At 52.4% G+C, this 20171-nt stretch overlaps 1 protein-coding gene across 27 annotated transcripts in view; it reads right to left on the bottom strand.

Annotated features, from left to right (window-relative positions):
• The window catches only part of MEGF11 (multiple EGF like domains 11), a 359109-nt gene that overhangs the window by 214517 nt on the left and 124421 nt on the right, over window positions 1-20171 (bottom strand). For all 27 annotated transcript variants that reach the window (XR_006704624.1, XR_006704623.1, XR_006704626.1 and 24 more), the window contains exons 3-4: window positions 16056-16157; window positions 11478-11578 (exon numbers count right to left, since the gene is read on the bottom strand). Coding sequence is in view for 17 of the 27 variants with exons in the window: in XM_045449379.1 (XP_045305335.1) it covers window positions 11478-11578; window positions 16056-16157 (203 nt within the window). In the remaining 10 variants the exon portion in view is untranslated. The remainder of the gene's footprint in view (window positions 1-11477; window positions 11579-16055; window positions 16158-20171) is intronic.

Here is a 20171-nt window from a genome sequence, read left to right as displayed (position 1 = left end):
AAGCAAGATACAGGATGAGAAGTCCCAGCATGGAGGGGCCTGGGGTATAGCACTTAGAGCAAGCAGCAGTGGGGGCGGGGGCACAGGAGCGAAGTATCAAAAATATGGGAGGGGGCGGGGCAGACCTCGGATCGGTGGTACCTGATCACTATTTTCTGAGCCCCTACTCTGGGTGTGGTACGCCGTGAGCCACTGTAGACCACACAACAGTATGTTTTTAAAAGGGTGCTCCCACCCACAGGAGCTTATAGTTCACTTGTCCATTCATTCGTTCATCATTTATTGAGCACCTACTATATGGCAGGTACTGTTCTAAGAGTAGAGAGGTCAGCTAGGTCCCTTATCCCTACTGAACACATAATCTAGTTGGGGAGACAGAAAACAAAAATATATATGTTCCACGTCTCTACATCAGGTAACAGTAGTGTTAATTAACAACACAGGATAAGGGGACACAGAAAGATGGTTGGGGGACTGCTATTTCAGATAGGGTGGTCAGGAAAGACTCCGATAATATGACTTTTGAGAAGACATGGGGTGAAATAAGGGCAAGAGCCACATGGCTCTCTAAGGGAAGAGCATTCGGACGGAGGGGACGGCATGCGGGGCATACACAAAAGAGCAAGGTGGCCAGCACGGGGGAGGGAGGGAGGAGATGGGTCGGAGGCCGCTGGGGCCGGGCACAGGGAGAACATCAGAGAAGCAGCCAACAGCCAGCACAGACCAGAAATCAGAGCTGGCATCCCATAGATGTTGAGGGAATTTAGAAGATGGCAAGCAGGGCCCTTGGGAAGTTCCCGTAGAAAAATGGTGAAGTCAGGTTGGGGACAGGTTAGCTACTTCATAGCCTTTACCTGGCCCGAGACACCCAAGAAAGGGACTTTACATAAATGCCCAGCTGTTCTGACACTAATTAAGGCTTCCCCTCAGAGGCTGCCCAGTCCGGATAGCAGAGGTTTAATTACAGCTGCAGCTGGTAATTAAGAAGCAGCACCTAGATCCTTCCATGGCTGCATCAGCACACTGGACTCTGCTGGCACTAGCTGCAGGTGGGGGAAAGGCCTAGCAGGGAACTTTAGGGCCAGGCCAGCAAAATGCAGTCAGACAGACCCCAGATCCCCTGTGTCCTCTTGACCAAGGTGCCTGAGCACAGCTATACACAGCTCCCCCATCCCCACGCACCTCCTGATTTGTCTTTCACCCCCTTGACTCTTCCTTGCTGCCGCCCCCAAAGCAATTGCCACCGTGACCCTTCAGAGCCCTCATGAGATTGTCCAGGATCTTCCGTGTGGTGCTGAGGGTCCAGCCCCAGCCCCACCCAGCCCTCTCGAGTACCACTTCTCCCACATTTCCTGCGCTCTGGCCCCGGAGGCCTGCTGACGATGCCCTGATCCCGTCTGCTCTTTCCCACCTCTGCTCACACCAGTGCCTCTGCCACAAAGTGCCCTCTTCACACCAAGAACACAGACAGCAGGGGCACCCGGGTGGCTCAGTCAGTTGAGCGTCCGACTGCAGCTCAGATCATGATCTCAGGGTTCATGAGCTCAAGCCCCACATTGGGCTCACTGCCATCAGCACAAAGCCCACTTGGGATCCTCTGTCCCTCTCTCTGCCCCTCCCCACTCATGCTCTCTTGCTTTCCCTCAAAAATAAATAAACATAAAACAAGAACACAAACAGTAGTAGCTACCATTTACTGAGCCCTCACTGTGTGCCAGGTCCTGCCCTGAATGCTTTCCTGGTGGGAACTCCTTTAATCCTCACGGCAGCCCAAACGGGCAGGAACTTAATACAGCCCTGCCTTATTTTACAGATGAGGAAAACCGAGGCAGAGAGAAGCTAAGTAACATGCTCAGAGAGTCACCCAGGAGAAGAAATGGGACTTAAAACTCATGCTCTGTCTTGGGGCGCCTGGGGCGCTCAGTCGGTTAAGCGTCCGGCTTCAGCTCAGGTCGACCTCGCGTTTTGTGAGTTCAAGCCCCATGTCGGGCTCTGTGCTGACAGCTCAGAGCCTGGAACCTGCTTCAGATTCTGTGTCTCCCTTTCTCTTGCTGCCCCTCCCCTGCTCACGCTCTGTCTCTCTCTCTCAAAAAATAAGCATTTAAAAAATTAAAAATAAATAAAAATAATAAAACTCATTCTCTGTCTTAACCATTGCCCATCTCCTGCTCTCCTGGCAAGTTCCCACTCACCTTTGAGATTCTGCTCAAAACTAACCTCCTTCAAGGAGTCTTTTTGGATCCCCCTTCCCCCTTCAATTCCCCAGAGTTATAGTTGCTTCTCCCAAAGAGGTCTCTCAGTGCTCAGGGTCTATTTCATTCACCCACTTTCTTACTCACTCATTCACTAACTATTCAGCACTAAGTGCCAGGCACTGTGCCTGGCCCTGGGACTAATCTGTGTAGGACACATGGTCCCTCTCCTTCGGGAACTCACTTGTGAGTGGGATAGACATGCAAGGCAGCATCACAACCAGTGGGACAGAGTGACAGGTGGTGCTCTAGAGTTCAACTGGGGGAATCCAAAATAGGTGCTAACAGGAGTGGTGTCCAGAGAACCCCCCGGGCCTTGGTGCCCTACCGTGGATTCACTTGTTCAACAATTCTTTATGAGGACCTGAAAAGCACTAGCAAGTGATGGAGAGCAAATGTTCTGTTTGCTCACTGCAAATGAATGAATCGGCAGCAGGGTTAAGCATCAGTATCTTATGAGTTTGGTTAGTGTGCATCATCAACTGGAGCTCAGCCACTCGAGGCATCCTAAATCAATGGTCTAAGCCCACAAGACTGGGGAGGAGATCGTAGTGGCTGCACCAACTTTGGCCACTCAGTGAGGATGTGTTGGGGCAGCTAAACAGCCATTACTCCTCCCCCTGCCCCCCCCCCCCGCGCCACACACACACACACACACACACACACACACACCAGCCCGGTGACCCTTGGTTTCCTTGCCTACTTATTTAAAGTGTGCTTATCATGCTGTGTTAGAATTTAAGTGTATTTATTTCCCACTAGACTGTATGCTTCTTATTCATCCCTCTATCCCCAGGACTCCATAGTGCATTCAAGGCATAGATAGGTAATAAATGTTGATGGATGGATGGATGGACAGATGGAAGAATGGATGTTCTAGGCAGCAAAGCTCAGCACCAGGTGCTGGTGACCCGGGGGAGAAGCATCAGCACTGGTTCTGGTCCTGTCAGCAGGCTGCATTCCCTGGGGAGCCTCCTAGAAGGTCAGCAGGGAATGATTTTTCCTAGTAGCTACGTGGAGAGGCTTTCAGACGGACCCACAGCTCCATACACACGTGTACACACACACACACACACACACACACACACACACACTTTGATCCTAGCAGGTCATCCTTGCACCCACCTTAGCAAAATTCTGAAATCAAATCAGTTTGTCTTCCGTCCCTTCCTCTTCCTACAAACCTTTTCACCTGCCCTCTTGTCCGGCCCCACTTCTCTCTTCTGGCCGCAGGTCCCTCCCACCGAGAGGAAACCCTCTGCAGGAGGGGAAGTGAAGGACTAGAAGTAGCACAGATCTCAATTCCTGGGCCGCACTTATCCACCGGACAAGGCACTTAGCCTCCCTGGCATCAGTTTCCCCTGCTGTGCAAGGGCCGTGGTAACACTCCTCCAGTCTGTCAGGAGTGAGTGATATACCGTAAGGGAAAGTTAAGGGTAAACCACCAGACGTTACACCGTTTTATTATTGTTGTTCGAAGCTAGCCCTCAGTCCACGAAAGCACTGCCCTAAACGTCACTGGGTCTGGTTATAAAGCCCCCCCGACTCCACCGCTCACTATAAAACAGGTGCGGTTCCAGTGACATGGAGAAAGGGCTGATGTAGGCCCCTCCTGCTACAAAAATGCCCCCAAAATATAATTTACAACTAAAAAACCAAAAATGTAGATATCTGAGCTCTAAGGAGAGAAAGGTAAACCGCCAAGTGTAAGAAAGAGCAGTGAGTCTACAGGAGGGACAAAAGGGCAGATACTGAAGCTAAGGTAGGCCAGGGAGCATGAGACCTAGCTAGCCGCTGCCCGCAGCCCCCAGTCCCGGCTAGGAGCGTGGGGTTTAACACCCACACAGGGACAGATGGCCTTGGGACTCACCAGCTCCATGTAGGGGAAACTTGAAAATACTGCCCACCGGCCACATGAGAAATAAGGGATTCCGGATGAGCAGAAAGTCTTCCACAAGAAACAAGAAACCAGGAGGGGGGATGGAGAGTGACCGTTTAATGGGACCAGGGTCTTCTTCACGGGTGATGAAAAGGTTTTAGAACAAGACAGAAGTGTCAGATGCACAACGTTACCAATGCACTGAGTGCCACTCTCATGCACGCTTCAAAATGGTCAATACCATTAGCCATTGTGTCATGTGTGAATTTCGCATCTTTAAAGGAAAAAGCAAAAAAAACAAAAACAAACACCTCACGCCTTCGCCACAGTTCCAGACTCAGCATGGAATCCCAAACCAAGAGATCAGTGCAGAGACTGGTCGTGAGCCAGTGAACAACAGTCGTGTGCCTACTAAGAAAACGCAGAACTCATGGGTGGGGCACGTGCACACCCCAGGGCGTGGGGGAGGAGAAAAAAAGCTCAAGAGTTCGCAGCGATAAAGAAGGAAAAAAAAAAAAAACCAAGAAAAAAGAAACTACAACCTATATGGGGAAACAATCCATCACAAGGGAGAGTCAGCTATCTCCACAAACAGCAGAACGGATACTCTGAGCTAACCAAACTCATGGACCCAAGATGGGACTATCTTGACTCTATAGCATAGCTCAAGATAGAACCATCTGAAAGGGACCATCAATACATCTCACATAGTTAAAGCAGTAAGCAAAGGATTAGAATTCATAATGAAAACACCTAGGCGGCTCAGTTGGTTAAGCCTCCAACTTCAGCTCAGATCATGATCTCACGATTCGTGAGTTCGAGCCCCACATGGGGCTCACTGCTGCCAGCACAGAGCCCGCTTTGGATCCTCTGTCCTCCTCTCTCTCTGCGCCTCCCCTGCTCACTTTCTCTCTCTCTCTTTCTCAAAAATAAAAACATAAAAAAAAAAAAAAAAAAGAACAGGACACTACAGAAAAAAAAAAAAAAAAAAGCAAACCTGTAGATCTGAAGAAGGAAAAACAGAATACTCCTAGGAATGAAACATGCCATTGTTGAAATGGAGACCTCAACAGACAGGTAATTAGCAGAGCCAAAGGATTTGAAAAATGGATCTGAGGAAAATTTCCAAGATACAGCATGGAGAGATAAGGAGATGGAAAAAGCCTAGGAGAGAGAGAGGAAGTGGAATGAGTATCCAACATTTTGGCACTTCAACAGGAGAAAACTGAGCGAATGAAGGACAGGGGACATTTGAAGAGCTATGGCCGAAAATTTTCCAGAATGGATAAAGGACATGAAAATTTAGCTTCAAGGGATATATACCTCTGAGGAGCAAACAGTGTGAACGAAAGCAACTCCACACCCACACAAGCGCTAGCCCGCAAAGACTAGGTCCAGAACACGACAGAAAAACATCCTCAGACCCTGAGGGAAGATCACAGAGAACCTAGAATTCCACAGGCAGCTAAAGCACCACTCAGGAGTGAGGGTAAAACAAAGGCGTTTTCAGACAGGTAAAGCATACGAGAGGCGTTCGCTCATGGACCCTCCCAGGAAAACTCCTGCACACAGATGGCCCTTCGAGAAGAATGAGGCCAAACCTAGCAAGGAGTGAGACCCGAGGAGAGATGAAGAGCAAGGAAGTCAGTAAACCAGAGCTGAATTCACAGTTAAACAACAATCCGCTGTAAAAAACAACTGCGATAAGACAGGGGTACTTAAATCCCAAAAACGGTGTGAGGAGTTTGCTGGAGTTAGTTAAATCTTAAGCACGGCTCGGGTGCCCTCAGTGCAGCCAGTATCCCAGATCGTCCCCTGCCGGCTCCCCCTTAGCCATCCCAGGACATGCACACTGATCCGGAGCGGTCTCCCTTCCAGGAGGCTTAGCAACCCCCTCCCCCACCCCTCCTGCACCCCTCTTCCGCCCCCCAATCAATGGTGGGAGTGGGGAGGGCTGCTGGTGTGGGGCCCGTCAGCCACTTGCCTGGAGCTTCATTCCTCTACTTCTTGATTAGGATGAAACCCACACTGCGGGGAGGCTGGCTCTGGGATTCCAAGCATCCAGTGAGAGGGTTGGAGGACACCACTTAGGAAGTCTGGGGGCATTACCTCCTCCAGGAAAAGGAAAAAGGGGAGGGAGGGAGGGAGGGAGGGAGGGATCAGGCAGACCAGTTCCCCCTCCTTGCTGGCTACTCTGAAGCAGGCCCTCTCCTCTAGCCCATCAAGAGAGGGCCTGACTACCAATGGGATGCACCTGCCAAGCAATCTGCTTTCCCACCATCCTCGGCAGTAGGTAGACCGGTGGTTTTCAAAGTGTGGTTCCCAATGAGCGTCACCTGGGAACTTGTTAGAGAAGCACATTCTCTAGCTGCCCAGCTCCAATCTTCTGAATCTGAGACTGGGGCTGGGGCTCAGTGAGTCTGTGTTCCAACGTGTCTTCCAGGAGAATCTTCTACTAGGTTATCAGGTGTTCGAGAACACACGTGAGTGAATTGTGATTACCACGGCATCTGTAGGGTGATAAGCCCTAATACTGCTCACTAAATATTTCTGACCCGCCAGAGCCCTCTTCTCTCTGCCATGGCAACCAGCAACACTGCAAAGTTCGTGCTCCAGCAGCCTGGGTCCTGGGGCGAGCGGGCCCCAGCCAGCCAACAGTGGTCATGCAAAATGAGCAAGGAAGAAAAGTCTATTGTTTTAAGCCACTGGGATTCGGGGTGTTTGTTACTGCATCATAACCAAGCCCATCTAGTCTGATACAACCTAACGTTTTCAAAGAGCAGAGTTTCCCCAAATATCTCAAACACCACCGCCTAAGAGACAAAACCGGCTCTGTGAGGCAAAGGTGCCCTCTGGCCTATCTCACGAGAAAGGAGAAAGAGAGAAGTGCCATTTGGGTCCAATGATCCTTAGGAAATATGGGACTCAGCTGTATCTGTAGCTAAGGGAGAGGGTGGGCAGTTCTGGTGCAGAAGGTTCTAGAAGGGCTGCCAAGGCCTCTGGGATATGGATGGCAGTTCTGGGGCAGAGGAAATGGCACAAAGAAGAGAAAAAGTAGTGCCACCACGCATGTATCAAGCTCTATGCATTTCAGGACGTGTTCGCCCACGGTTTCATCTTTACTCCTTCCACCCACAGGGATGATCCATCCTATGCCACGGGGGGTCCAGAGAGGCAAAGCGACTCGCCCAAGACTGCACATCTAGCTGGTGGCAGAGTCAGCCACGGCTTTTATTCCCAGGCCGGTGTCCTCCTACTATCTGCTAAGAAACGGGCTCCAAAAAGGCCGTTTTGGAGGGAAGATGATGCCCTCCTACCCCTACCCAGAGCATGGGTAATATTCTCGTGCCTCAGTCCTGAGGCATTAGATGGGTTCTCACCAGGTTCTGGTGAACTTGGGAGTTTCTCTGGTCCCCAAGGGGTGGAGAAGGAGAACTGGAGAGGGAGGGGGCCGCAGGGCGTCGACTCCTGAATGCTTCTTCTGGGTTTGCAAAGCTTCTCATCTGGCACCCTGAGCACAATCCCTCACTTGCCCGCTACCATTTTTCCCTCATGCAAGTTCCCTGCCCCTGGGGTCTCCACTCGCTCCTGGACGGCTGGCAAAGCCTGTGTGAGGGCTGGCTGGTCCCCCTCCTTTCTTCCCATTGCAATAAGCGGGAACGAGAGAATGCTAGTAATGGCCAACACTCACCTGTTTACGGGTTCAACTGTCTCCCTCCCTAAAATTCATATATTGGAGGCCTAACCCCCAAATCTTCAGAATGTGACCTTATTTGAAGATAGGGTCTTATAGAGGTAATCAAGTTAAAACGAGGTCATTCGGGTGGGCTCTCATCCAATCTGACTGGTGTCCTTACAAAAAGGGGAAACCTAGAGAGACACACACACAGAGAGAAGGCTGTGTGGGGAATGGAGTTACCAGAAGCAAGGAGAGGGGCCTGGAACAGATCTCTAGTCACAGCCCTCAGAAGGAAGCAACCCTGCTGACATCCAGATTGGGACTTGTAGCCTCCAGAGGTGTGAGCCAGCACACTCCTGGTGGGGAAGCCTGCCAGGCAGTGCTGCTTTGCAAGGGCGGCCCTGGGAAATGAATGACCGCCTCCCCCAACCCCTCCCCCAGCCAGATCTGCCTCCCCCACCCCCCCACCCCCGTGGTCTCAGGCCAGCTGCCTCCACACCTTTGCTGATGGGGTTCCCTCTCTCCCAACCACACCCAAAGATACCATTCCATCCAGCCCAAACCCTCCCGAAGCCCCCCGAGTGACAGCAGGTCACAGCATGGTCTCCCGCCTAGCGTGTCTGGTCTGTGTGTTCCTCCCCACATTCTTCTCCGGCTGTTATCCATGGATTTTTCTGCATGTGGCCTGGCCTTCCCAACAAGACCGTAGGTTCCACGAGGGCAGGAGCTATTTCTACCACACCTCTTCTATCCCAAGGCACAGCACTGTGGGTGGGCCACGATAGGCGTCTAATAAATGCTGGTGGCACACCCTTCAAGGGCTTCTCCCGTCACGCTTCTGTCAAGAGCTGACGTCTCATTAACTCTCGCTAAGTGGACATGCCTGAAGAAGACAGTCTCTCCATTCCACTCGGTTCTACTTTATCAAGATGCTCGTTGAAGCATCTGCAACTCTGGGGGCATGTATCTGTGTGCCAGATCATCTCTTTCTGCTAGGGCTGCAAGCCCCTCGGGGTAGCAACCATCTCTCGTGCGCACCCAAGTGCGTAGGCAACAAGTTGACAAGCAACAGTGTCAATCGAGTGGATAAACATGAACACATGGCAGAAATGATTTACCAGGGTTTCAAAGACTCTGTGAGGGATGTGAGGGATCCATGAACCCACTGCAACTGTGTGCAAAGGAAGGGCTGTGTGTATGCACATAGGTTTATATATGTCATGTGCATTTTCCCAGGGAGAGGGTCCATGGTGATCTGGAAAATTAAAACAAAAGCCAAGAGTGAAAAAATGTTAAGACCCAAAGCCATGGAGTAAGGGAGCTGACATTTTTTAAGCCCCTACCCTGTGTCTGGCCGTAGAGGTTATTACTATCCCCATTTTACATGAGTGGAAACTGAGGTTCCAAGAGGTGACGTCTTGCCTAGGCTCACAGAGAGGGCAGCAGCCCATCTGAGAGGTTCACAGCAGCCTCCAGAGCCAGACAACCTAGGTTCAAATCCCTGTTCTGCCACTTTCTAGCTGTATGACCCTGGTCAAATTACTTACTCACTCTGTGACTCAGTTTCTCCATCTATTAGATAGGAGAAGTAAGAGTACCTACTTCAGAGGGCTGTTGTGAGACGCTGATCCATTAATGCACAGGAAGTGACCGGAATGGCGCCTGGCGCAGGGGGTGTGCTCTGAAGAGGATGAGGAGGAGCATAAAGAGGAAGAAGCTGGGAGGGACAGAGCTGAGACTCAAAGCCAGGCCTGTGTGACTCTTGCCCCTCTGGGTCAGCACTACCAGTACCCCGCATGCCCCAGTGCCCCATCCTACTGCTGAAACTCTCCTGTCCCCCTTCAGAAAAAGCCTTCAGTCCTAAAGTTGGCTTTTCTCACTGGCTTCCTGGAGGTGGCCTGGCCTGGGGCCACCAGCTCAGCAGGCAGTACCTGGCCGTTACATAAGGAGTAGGTAGGAGGTGACAAGCTGCCGTTCCCAGTCAGCAAGACCGGGCCTGTGCAATCAGGACACTTAGTGTTTCTGCCCTGGTCTTCATTTTCCAAGAGCTTTACCAACACCCGCTAATGGAAATTAGAAAAGAAATGTGCTCATCTGTTCCTGGAGCCCCGTGCTGACATCTGAATTCCCTCTATCATTTCCCTGGGTCCATCTTGGTGCCCTGAGCCCCGAAGGGCCACTCACATCCATTCTGCTTAGGCTTTATGAGTCCTCTGTCACCCCCCCCCCCCACCCCGCCCCAATGCCTGGCTCTCGCTCTCCTCCAGGCAGACAGAACAGCAGTAAAGCTTGGTCTTGATCTCACATCTACACCCAGGTCCCCATAGGAACCCCATCCCAGGTGACGTGCCAGCCAAGGCCTTGTCCCAGCCCGGTCCTCTGCCCTGCTCCTGAGAAACAGCCTTTTGGGGATGGCTTTGGGTATCTTTGTATTTTTCCTGCAAAACCATCATCAGTGAACGCATCTGTGGGAGCATTTTTCATTCGTTCCTGTAATGCAATTAGAATCGAGTTTCTCCAGCAAGAGGGGATACGTAACATCAGCAGGGGAAAACTGTCATTTCGTTCCCAACACCAACACGCCCACCCTGCCCAAACTGTCTCTCTGGTGCTGGCTCACTCTACCCACCCAAAGGGCAAGGAGAATGCTAACAAGGAACATCACTCTCCAAATCTGCCTCCAAATGAAGAGGCAGAAGTTTTGGGGGTGGATTCCCCTCTGTCATTAATAGTGGGGGGCTCCCAGCTTCTCTGACACTCTCCCACAGTGGCAACCCTCTACTGCCCACAGGAGAGCCCCATCCTGGCCCCATTACACCTGTCAGAGGTGGTGGGAAAGAGTCCATTAGACTCCAACAGGGTCCTGGAGTCATTCTTCCTGAGAGGTTAAATGACTTGCCCAAAGCCACATGCCTCAGAAGCTGGGACCAGAACTCAGATCTGCAGGTTCCTGGGTATCTCCCACTGCACAGAACTGCTTCCCCACCCCCACCCAGAGGGCCTGAAGCTGCCAGAAACTCAGCCCTTGACTCTCTGGGGACACCAAGAGCACTGAGCCACTGCAGACAAACAGGGGGAGAGGTTCCATGTGTCTTTCATGCACCCCCCTTGTTTTCAGTGTCTCCCGATCAGTTTTGGAAACCCCCCCACTTCTTGGAACCGGCCCCCTGTGATCTGTCTCACTCTTGCTATCCTCCTTCTAGGTACTATGGTCTTGCTATCCAATGATGCAGCTTGCCTTCCTTCCTCCCTTCCAATCTCTATCCATCCGTCCATCCATCCATCCACTCATCCATCTCGTCACCGTTTATCCATTCAAGTCTCCTTCCATCCGACAAAGCCTTCTGGAGCCCTTCAGATCTGTGCCACCCACTCAGCCCTTCTTCCCCACTGCTCCTCAGAGCACCCTCTCCGGAAGGGTCCACTTCTCTCCTGACCCCACCAAAGCCTGGAACTGACCTGCTTCCATTGATCCCATGTGCTCCACGTGTTCCGATGTGATCCCACGCAATGTGTTTATACCAGACCCATGATCCCCTCAGGGCCAGCAGCAGGCAGGGACTTCTGGAGCCCTCGGGTCGGCTGAGGCCTGCTTACCTCCCTTCTCTGTTCTCTCCCCTCACCTCCCAACCCCAGCAAGGCCAGAACAGAGGCAGCCCCTACGTACGTATGCAGAAGTCTCCATTCTCGTAGTAGCCAGGGCAACACTGGGACCTGCGCCGGTACATGGTCCGGAGGCCACGCCGATACGCCGTCTTATAACTGATCCTAAGGCACAAGGGAGAAAGCCACTTGAAAGTATTGAAAATCAATCGCTCCCGTTAGAATGATATTTGTGTTAAGCCACATGGAGGATGCCATTCAATAATTACTTTAAAATGCATGGCGGCTTCAAATATGAAGGAACACAATAAAGAAAGATCGATGGCTGCATCTGGGCCATTGTGATGCAGAATGTATTACTGACGCGGCGTTTGCTACACCTGCTGACTTTCCCAGGTCTCTTCAGCGTGATATTGAACAGGGTTTCGGAAGATACTTTCTGGGGTACTTGTGGAAGGTGACCGGGGCGGGGGGTGGAGGGGCTCTCCTAAAGACCCCCAGAGGAGCTCATAGGGTGACCTAGACCGGAGGTGTGGGCCCCGAGAGTGTCTGCCCCAACAAGCAGACTGCTCACGGCCTCCTAGGGACTGGTCCACACACCTGGAGAACCAAAACGGGGTCAGCAAAGGGCCCCCCGAGTCTGACTCAGTCCCAGGAAGCAGATTAACCTCCGTCACCCCAAAATAACATGTCCTCGGCCCTCGGAAGGCTCAGAACTGACCGCTGGCTCTGCAGAGGAAGAAACTAAGGCCCAGGGAGCAGGAACTCTGGACTGGAAGTCAGAGACTCGCATTCCCGTTCTTCTGCTGACACAGATGTTGACACTTCCTCCTGTGCCAGAGATTTATAGGCGAAATCTCATTCCATTCTCTGCCCGAGGCAGGTAGCATTACTCTGTCACCTTTATTTTATTTCCTTTTTAGGGTTTTTTATTCTTGTCTTATGTATCCCTCTTCTGTTTTATGGATGAGAAAACTGGTATTCAGAGAAGTTAATGACTCGCTCAAGGTCACACAACGGATCAGTTTCAGAGCCAAGATTCGAACCCAAATCAGTCTAATTTCAGTGCCCCCAGGTTTCCCTTATTGTCCTGTGCCAGTTCCCACAGGGTGGCTGGCTGGCCATACAGGAAGGCCAGAGTGAAGAGGAAGACCAGGTAAATGGATGGTGGGTGGAATGAGTCCTTAAGAGGGAGTCAAAATGGGGTACTGACAGGCAAAGCCCCTTCCTCACACACAGGGTCAAAATGGAAGAGACTGAAATGGCCATTAAAGGCCAGAGAGAGGAAGTAACTCCCCAAGGTCATGACATGTGACTACGACTCAACCCCAAGTCCTTGGGCCTTGAAGCCAGAGCCCCTTCACTTCCCCCACCAACACCCCAGGGGAGCCTTCCCTGCAGACCCCTCCTCAGTGGGCAGAGCATCAGGGACCAGACATGGGAGACACCTACAGCCTGCTTTCCATGGAGGGTTAGGCCAACGTAGGAAGGGAGTCCCACAGCACAGGCTGGGCCAGCCCTCCCAGTCCTTAAAGCCCTCGCTTAATGACAAATGACAGTGCAGGGCTTCTGGGGAAATCTATGATATTTGGGAATGTCGTAAACGAAGGGCATTCTACTTTGTCAAAAGCCCATAATGGGAAGTAAGCCGGCCTCACAGTGAGGCTACTTCCGTGGCACAGGAAGGCAGCTCCTGGCAATTTCAGGGGTGGTGTAGGCCTCTCAGATAAAGAACGAGGTAGGGCTGGCTTAGATTTCACCCAACCCGGTCGCCGTACCACACGGGCTTATCCCTCAGCTCTTCCACTGGTGGGGGGCGGGTGGTCTTGGCACCATGAAAGCCTGCCGGGACGGAGATGTCTCCCATGGCTTTGGTCTGGGAGACCCTTGCTTGCTCCCAGCACCGGGGTGGGAAGCAGGAGAGGGAAGGGGCCAGGGCCCAGGCTGTCGGGAGAAGGGTGCTACCTTTAAAGAAACCATTCTGCACTGAGGCAGACTGATGGTGCAGCTGTCAGCACGCACACTCTAGGTCATCAGGAAAGCTGCAAGGCGACTCAATGATTTAGCAAAATAATTCATGTTCCAGGAATGCAGCCTATTTTAATAAGCAGCCACTCACTCACCTTCCCCCCGGCGCTGATGGATAGTAGCCCTGGCCTCCAAGAACCCAACAGAGCCACACCTCAGAGCAAACTTGACTCTGGCACAGGGCCTGACAGGGCTCATGGAGGGAGCGGGGCTTCTATTTCCGCCTCCACCTTTGGCTGGGGCCACACGCGGCTACCTTGGCACAGCTGAGGAAGTTGGAAGGGGGCATTGGGCCCCACCTCCTCATTTCACAGTCAAGGGCAAGGGGAAGGGGATGTAATAATGGCTGACTAGCTCCCATTGGGCCAACCCTCCTGCAAACAACTATGAAATCTGGGGGAAATATAAAAAAACAACTACCAGAAGGCGCTAGAGAGAGAACAAAGGTGGATCCTGGAGGGAAATACACACTTGGGAAAAAGGAAATGACACTGGGCAAGGTGAGCCCAAGTTCAGGACCCAGTCAACAAGGACTCCGGACGGCTACAATTCAGAGAGAAGGCACCCGGCCTTACTGGTTTGAAGCACCACAAGACAAGTCCAGCAACTTGAAAAGTGAAAATTGAAACCCCGCTCAGAAAAAAGAACAGCAAAGAGGAAGCCCCATATTCGTTATAAAAGTCTCTGTCCAAACTCCTGGCCCCTGAATTATATGTGTGGAGGACAGGTCCCACACAGTCCAGCTAAGACTAAAAATACTGAACGGGAAATTGATTGTAGCCAGGTTAACTGAGAGCTAAAACAAAACAATAACAACAACAACAACAACAACAACAAATCAATACTCTCGGGTGGAACATAACAGAACTCAGTCTCTATAGTCTCTGCTGTTTATAATGCCCAGAATATAATTCAAAATTACTAGACATAAGAAGAAACTGGAGGGGCGCCGGGGTGGCTCGGCCAGTTAGGTGTCTGACTCTTGGTTTTGGCTCAGGCCATGAACTTACGGTTGTGAAATAGAGCCCTGTGTCAGCCTCCATGCTAGGCACAGAGCCTACTTAATATTCTCTCTCTCTCTGTCTCTCTCTCTCTCTCTCTCTCTCTCCCTCTGCCCCTTCTCTGCTCACACATGCTCATTCACGCTCTCTCTCACTCTCTCTCTCTCTCACTCACTCTCTCAAGAAAAAGGAAACTAGAGGGGTGCCTGGGTGGCGCAGTAGGTTAAGCGTCCGACTTCAGCTCAGGTCACAATCTCACGGTCCGTGAGTTCGAGCCCCGCGTCGGGCTCTGGGCTGACGGCTCAGAGCCTGGAGCCTGTTTCCGATTCTGTGTCTCCCTCTCTCTCTGCCCCTCCCCCATTCATGCTCTGTCTCTCTCTGTCTCAAAAATAAATAAACGTTAAAAAAAAAATTTAAAAAAAGAAAAAGGAAACTAGAAAATATCACTTATATTAAAGAAAAGACAACCCATGAAGACCAACCCTGAAGTGGCCCAGATGTTGGAATTAGCCAGTAAGGGTTTTAAAAGCAGCTATCGTGTCCTACGCTCAGACATGAAAACCAGGACTTTGGCTTTTCAGCGTAGAGCCCCAGCCACATTGTTACCCACCGTGATTTAGGCATAAACCACAAAGAGGGACTAGGCCCAGGAGGAGGAAGCAAAAGGAATCTGAAACCAACACAGATGCTGAGCAACTAGGAAAGAAACCTAAGGGATGGCGTCCCCCTCATTCCCCCGCTTACCCTCAGATAATAGCTCCACCTTGCCCGGATCTAACAGCTCGCTTTTTTCCATCTTCCCCTGTATTTTTCCCAGTATTTTCACATCCCTGACCTCACTGGACTCTGTGAGTAGGCAGGGCAAGGATCACTGTATGTCTGATGAGTACCCTGGGAATCCCAAAATAAAGCAGCTTGCCCGGGGTCATCCAACAAAACGTGTTCTCTTCCTTCCTCTCCTCTCTCCCCCAGCAACATGAGAGAATGGCGTGACCTGCGGGGGGCGCTGCAGACAAGGGAGCAGGAGCCCCGTGCAGTCATTTAGACTGAGTGTCTCCCATGGGCAGCCTGGCCAAGGTGCCGAGGGGGTGCCAAGTCCTATCCTGAGCTCAGTTCTCCAAACCAGATGCCCTGGCATGGGGCTACCCCTGCTCTGAGGTTTCTGTCTTAGGTTGTATTTCCCCTTGAAGCTGACCCTGAGGCAAAGATTCAAGGACAAGGAGTTTACTTGGGAGGTAATGTTAAGGAAGCCCTGGGAGGGGAGAGGGAAAAAGAGGGTGGAAAAGGCAGCCAATTCAGGGTATGCTGGGATATGTGTAGAATACGCCTCAAAGTTTCCCCCTCTATCCTCCAGTGAGGGAACCAGGGGATTTATCCACCAACTCCCCATCTCTCACTGGGTGAGAGACGCTCCCAAGGGCAGGAATTCTCTAGCACTTCTGCCCTACCCTGCCCATAAGCTTCTCTGGCCAGATAGAAGCCCTCAGCAGGGACTCTCAGATGGCAGTGCATTGACTATGGCTGCTACAGGAGACTCTTACTACCCGGCACAAAGCCACACTCTGAGGGCCCAGCACCCCCTCCCCAGCCCAACCCCCGAGAGAGGTACTCACCGGTGCCTGGTGCACTTGAACCAGCTGAGGATATCTGTGCACCGCGTGTAGTAGATCTGGTCGAAGGGGTGTGCATATGACTCCTGGACGGTCACCGCATAGCTGAAAGTCAGGCGGGAGGACGAAGAAGCTATGGTCAGCATTTGAGAGGCTGAGCTGGCATGGGGTCTCCTTCCCTAGGGGAGCCGGGCCCACGGCCACGTGTCCAGGGGCTCAAACCTCCCCTCACCCCGCTATCCTCCTCCTGCCCTGCATGCCCTCAGCAATCAAACCTCCCCGACCCCAGGCTGGATCCAAGGCACATCCCTTATTGCCCTTGGGCCCGGTTCATTTTCTGAAATTCCAGTTCATTTATCAGAGAATGAACGAAGCAGAGTTTAGGTTTATTCTACATGGCTCTGGAAGGCAGAGCCAACAAGTTTCAAAATACTTTGTGTGGATCTTTATGGTTTTCAAAGCGTCTACAGGGAAGCCGATCCTTATAGCAAAGTGGTCCCATTTCACAGCTGAAAAAGACTAAGGCTCAGGGAGAGGCCGGTTGCCCGGGCCACGCAGCTGGTACTGATAACTGCGAATACTCATTAAAGGCCCTGTGTTAAGTGTTTGAGTCCATTTTAATCCTCACAATCTTCTAAGACAGGTGGCACTGCTAGCCTCATTTTACAAACAGGGACAATGAACATCACAGAGACCAAGTGACCTCCCCAAGGTCACTTACCTTCCGCTCTCTTTTGTCTCCGGGATAGCTGGGGGAGCATCAAGGACATGCCCCAGATCCCCTAATCCAAGTAGTACCTCGTTATCCTGCCTGCTGGCTGTAAACCCGAACAGTGGGTAGAAGTCACAGAGGGGGGCGGATCTCAGCCTGACCCATATGTCTTTCTACCTGCCCGCCCCTGCCGGGAGTTGTATGAAAAGGCGGTCGAGCCGGGATGCTGAAGGGAAGATTCATGCTTGCTGTGCAGGCTGGGAGAGGGCCCCAGCTGAGACTTCAGGAATTCATTTTTATGTAGGTTGGTATTCCTCACCGCTTCCCCCCCGACGGCTCACTGACCTGGGCCAGATGGCTAGATCCAGGCTATAAAAGCCCGTCTGCTTTGCCTGAGGAAGCTCTTGGTTTGCTTGCAAGGGGGCTGAGCAGGCCAGCTCCCCGAGTGGGTCCACAGCAGGCTCTCTGATGCCCGAAAGGTCAAAGATCTAAAATTCAGAAAGCGGGGCCAGGAGCAGTCAGCAAGGCCCAGGGACTCGGGGTGCTGGGTAATTCTCTGGCTCTTTGAAGCACTGAGGATACGAGGGCCCCTGCTGAGCCTCTATCAGCCGGCAAGCAGCAATCGGAGACAGAGGCACACATCTGCGCAGACATGGGCCAAACCCTTTTTTTTTTTTTTAATTTTTTTTTCAACGTTTATTTATTTTTGGGACAGAGAGAGACAGAGCATGAACGGGGGAGGGGCAGAGAGAGAGAGGGAGACACAGAATCAGAAACAGGCTCCAGGCTCTGAGCCATCAGCCCAGAGCCCAACGCGGGGCTCGAACTCACGGACCGCGAGATCGTGACCTGGCTGAAGTCGGACGCTTAACCAACTGCGCCACCCAGGCGCCCCCCAAACCCTTTTTCATCTCCAGGCTCAGGGACACGGAGGCAGCTCGGCACCTACCCCTGACCTCCCACGGGCCCCTGCCAACCCTGAAATTCCATGATCCTATGTTCCCACAGGGCTACTGACTACCTCACTTAGGGCAGAAGAATGACTGGAAGCGTGCGTGGGCTCCGGGTCACCTTCGAACCCTGTCACTCGTTAGCCGCACATCCTCAGACATGCTATGTAACTCACGGAAGGCTCCGTTTCCTCACCTGTAAATCCGTGGCAAATACTGCCAAGGACTTGGCGCAGTTACTGTGAGGACTAAGAAAGGCAACAAGAGTGTCCATCTCTCAGGGTGGTGGGAAGGTAAAGTAAGATAACAAGTAAAACTGTCAGCGCAAGATAACACACGTAAAATTTTTAATGGGTGCACCATAAGCGTCCAATAGACGCTGGCCACCATTGCTATACGACTGCAATGGTTCACCTCCTGTGCTACACACTGAGGTATTTCCTCCCTGGCTGTGGCGGGGAGAGGAGGAGCAAGACCACACGAAGAATGGGCTCCCCACCTTGGCTATGCACTCGGGGACTCAGGCACCCCTTCCCGTCCCGACACAGACAGTGGGTGCTCAGAGAAGAGGCATCAGCCCGCCAGACGGGTGAGGAGAGTATCATGGGGGGAACAGTCCCAGCTCTGCAGGGGGTCCCCTGGGCCGAGTGAGTCTGGCAGTGAGACCTTGAATCAATTCCAAGTCTCCGGGGCGAAGAGTGTGCCCCTGGTTTCATGGCTGGGCGGTTTAACACGCTCGCTTGCCAATATGCTAATGAGGGACCAGATATATCTTGTAGAACTGGGCTTTACCAGCCAGGGGAGGTCTTTCCGCTGGGTTTTATGGTGGAGGGGCATAATTAACAAGGAGCCTGCCAGAAGCACTAATCCAGCTGAGAAAGTCTCCCTAAGCGGTCTCTGGGGACCAGGGCGTGTTTCCGGAATGATGCAGACTAAATCTGTCCATATGTAGTAGGCAGTGGAGCTCAGGTGGGCAAGCCAAGAAGAAGGCGGCACCCGGTCATGGGGCACTGTCTGCGAGGCCTCCTCCCCCTTAAGGGTTGGAGAAGCACCAGGGGCCCCCAGACCTCACTTTAGCCATAGGGTCTGTCCTTGTCCTCCCATCAAATGATCACCTCTGCTGATAGCCCAATCAGCCTGAAATGCCAGCTCAGTGCAAGCGCAGTTCAGAGTGTTTTCCTATTCCCAGTTTATTAATGTCGCGGGGAGGGCGGCGGGGGGGGGGGGGGGGTGGGCCGTTAGGAAATTAGAGAATTTGGTTTCAGTTTGAACAGATCCACAGTTGGGACTCAGAAGAGGGAAGTGAGGATGGGCCCTGCCATCAGGGAAGGCTCCCTGGAGGAGAGGGCCCAGTTAGAGGAGCTGGGGAAGGCAGAGAAGGGCAGAAGGGAGGAGGTATCCTGGAGGTGGGGACATGGCACAGCCATCCTCAGGAAGCAACTATGTCTCAGCCTCGGATCACGTGGATAGTAGGGGGCTGTCGAGGCTGGGATCCGTCAACCAGGGAGGCTAGTGTGCAACTTCACCTGACAGCTCTCTCACCCTCTGGGAAAGAAAGGTTTAAATTCACCAAGACCAGAAGGGCAAGAAGCCTGAGTCACCTCAGAGCCATGTGGAAAGCTTATGAAAAATGCATATCCCTAGGCTCTACCCCAGACCTGTAGAATCAGAGTCTCCGGGACCAGGACCCAGAACACTCCGTTTTCCACGCCCACCTCCGGTGAGCCCGATGTGCTTTAAAGTCTGTAAGAACCGGTTCCTGCAAAGCCAGAGGCGTCACCAAGAAAAGACAACAATCGACTTTTGCGGTCGCGAAAGCCCTTTCGTGACACTGGTACCCCGATCCTCCAACGTGCCTGTGAGGCCAGGGTAATTATTCTCCCCCACTTGACAGTGGGGAAGCAGCCTCAGGCTGGTTCAGACACTGCCCCAAAGTCCTACGGCTGCCAGGTGACAGGATCCAGACTGGAGTGAACCAAGGTCTTCTCTTTACAGACCTTGTGTTCTTCCCACTGCACCTAACAGGTGTCGGTTTGCACCAGCGGACTCTGTGGGGACCCCCACAGAGCGCCCAGTCACTGCCGCACATGCGCATACTGGCGTAGGGGCACTCCCTCTGCGCCCCCGGACCCTCATCCCTCCAGGGCCTGGGGTGGCCTGGACGGGGGTGCCTTTCCCCGTCGTGGGGCCGGGACATTCACCCTCGCAAGCACGGAGCATGGCCAGCCCCACTCGCCTGTCCTCTACCAACTGCCTCCCCCACCGGGCCCTCATCTTAATTTTATTCATTTGATTTATTAACATCTAAGTGGCAGAGTCGTCCTGGTCAGCGCGGCCAATCAATTCCAGGGTTTAATTCGGTTTTTCCTGATTGGGTCTCCGGTCACTATCTTTCTGCTCACCAAAATCAATACTTTAACCTTGTACTTCAAAGTCAGGCTGTCTGCAGGGCCCTGG

Source organism: Leopardus geoffroyi, chromosome B3 (assembly GCF_018350155.1).
Source record: "Leopardus geoffroyi isolate Oge1 chromosome B3, O.geoffroyi_Oge1_pat1.0, whole genome shotgun sequence".
Lineage (NCBI taxonomy): Eukaryota > Metazoa > Chordata > Mammalia > Carnivora > Felidae > Leopardus > Leopardus geoffroyi.
This window is presented reverse-complemented; position numbering and strand designations above follow the sequence as displayed.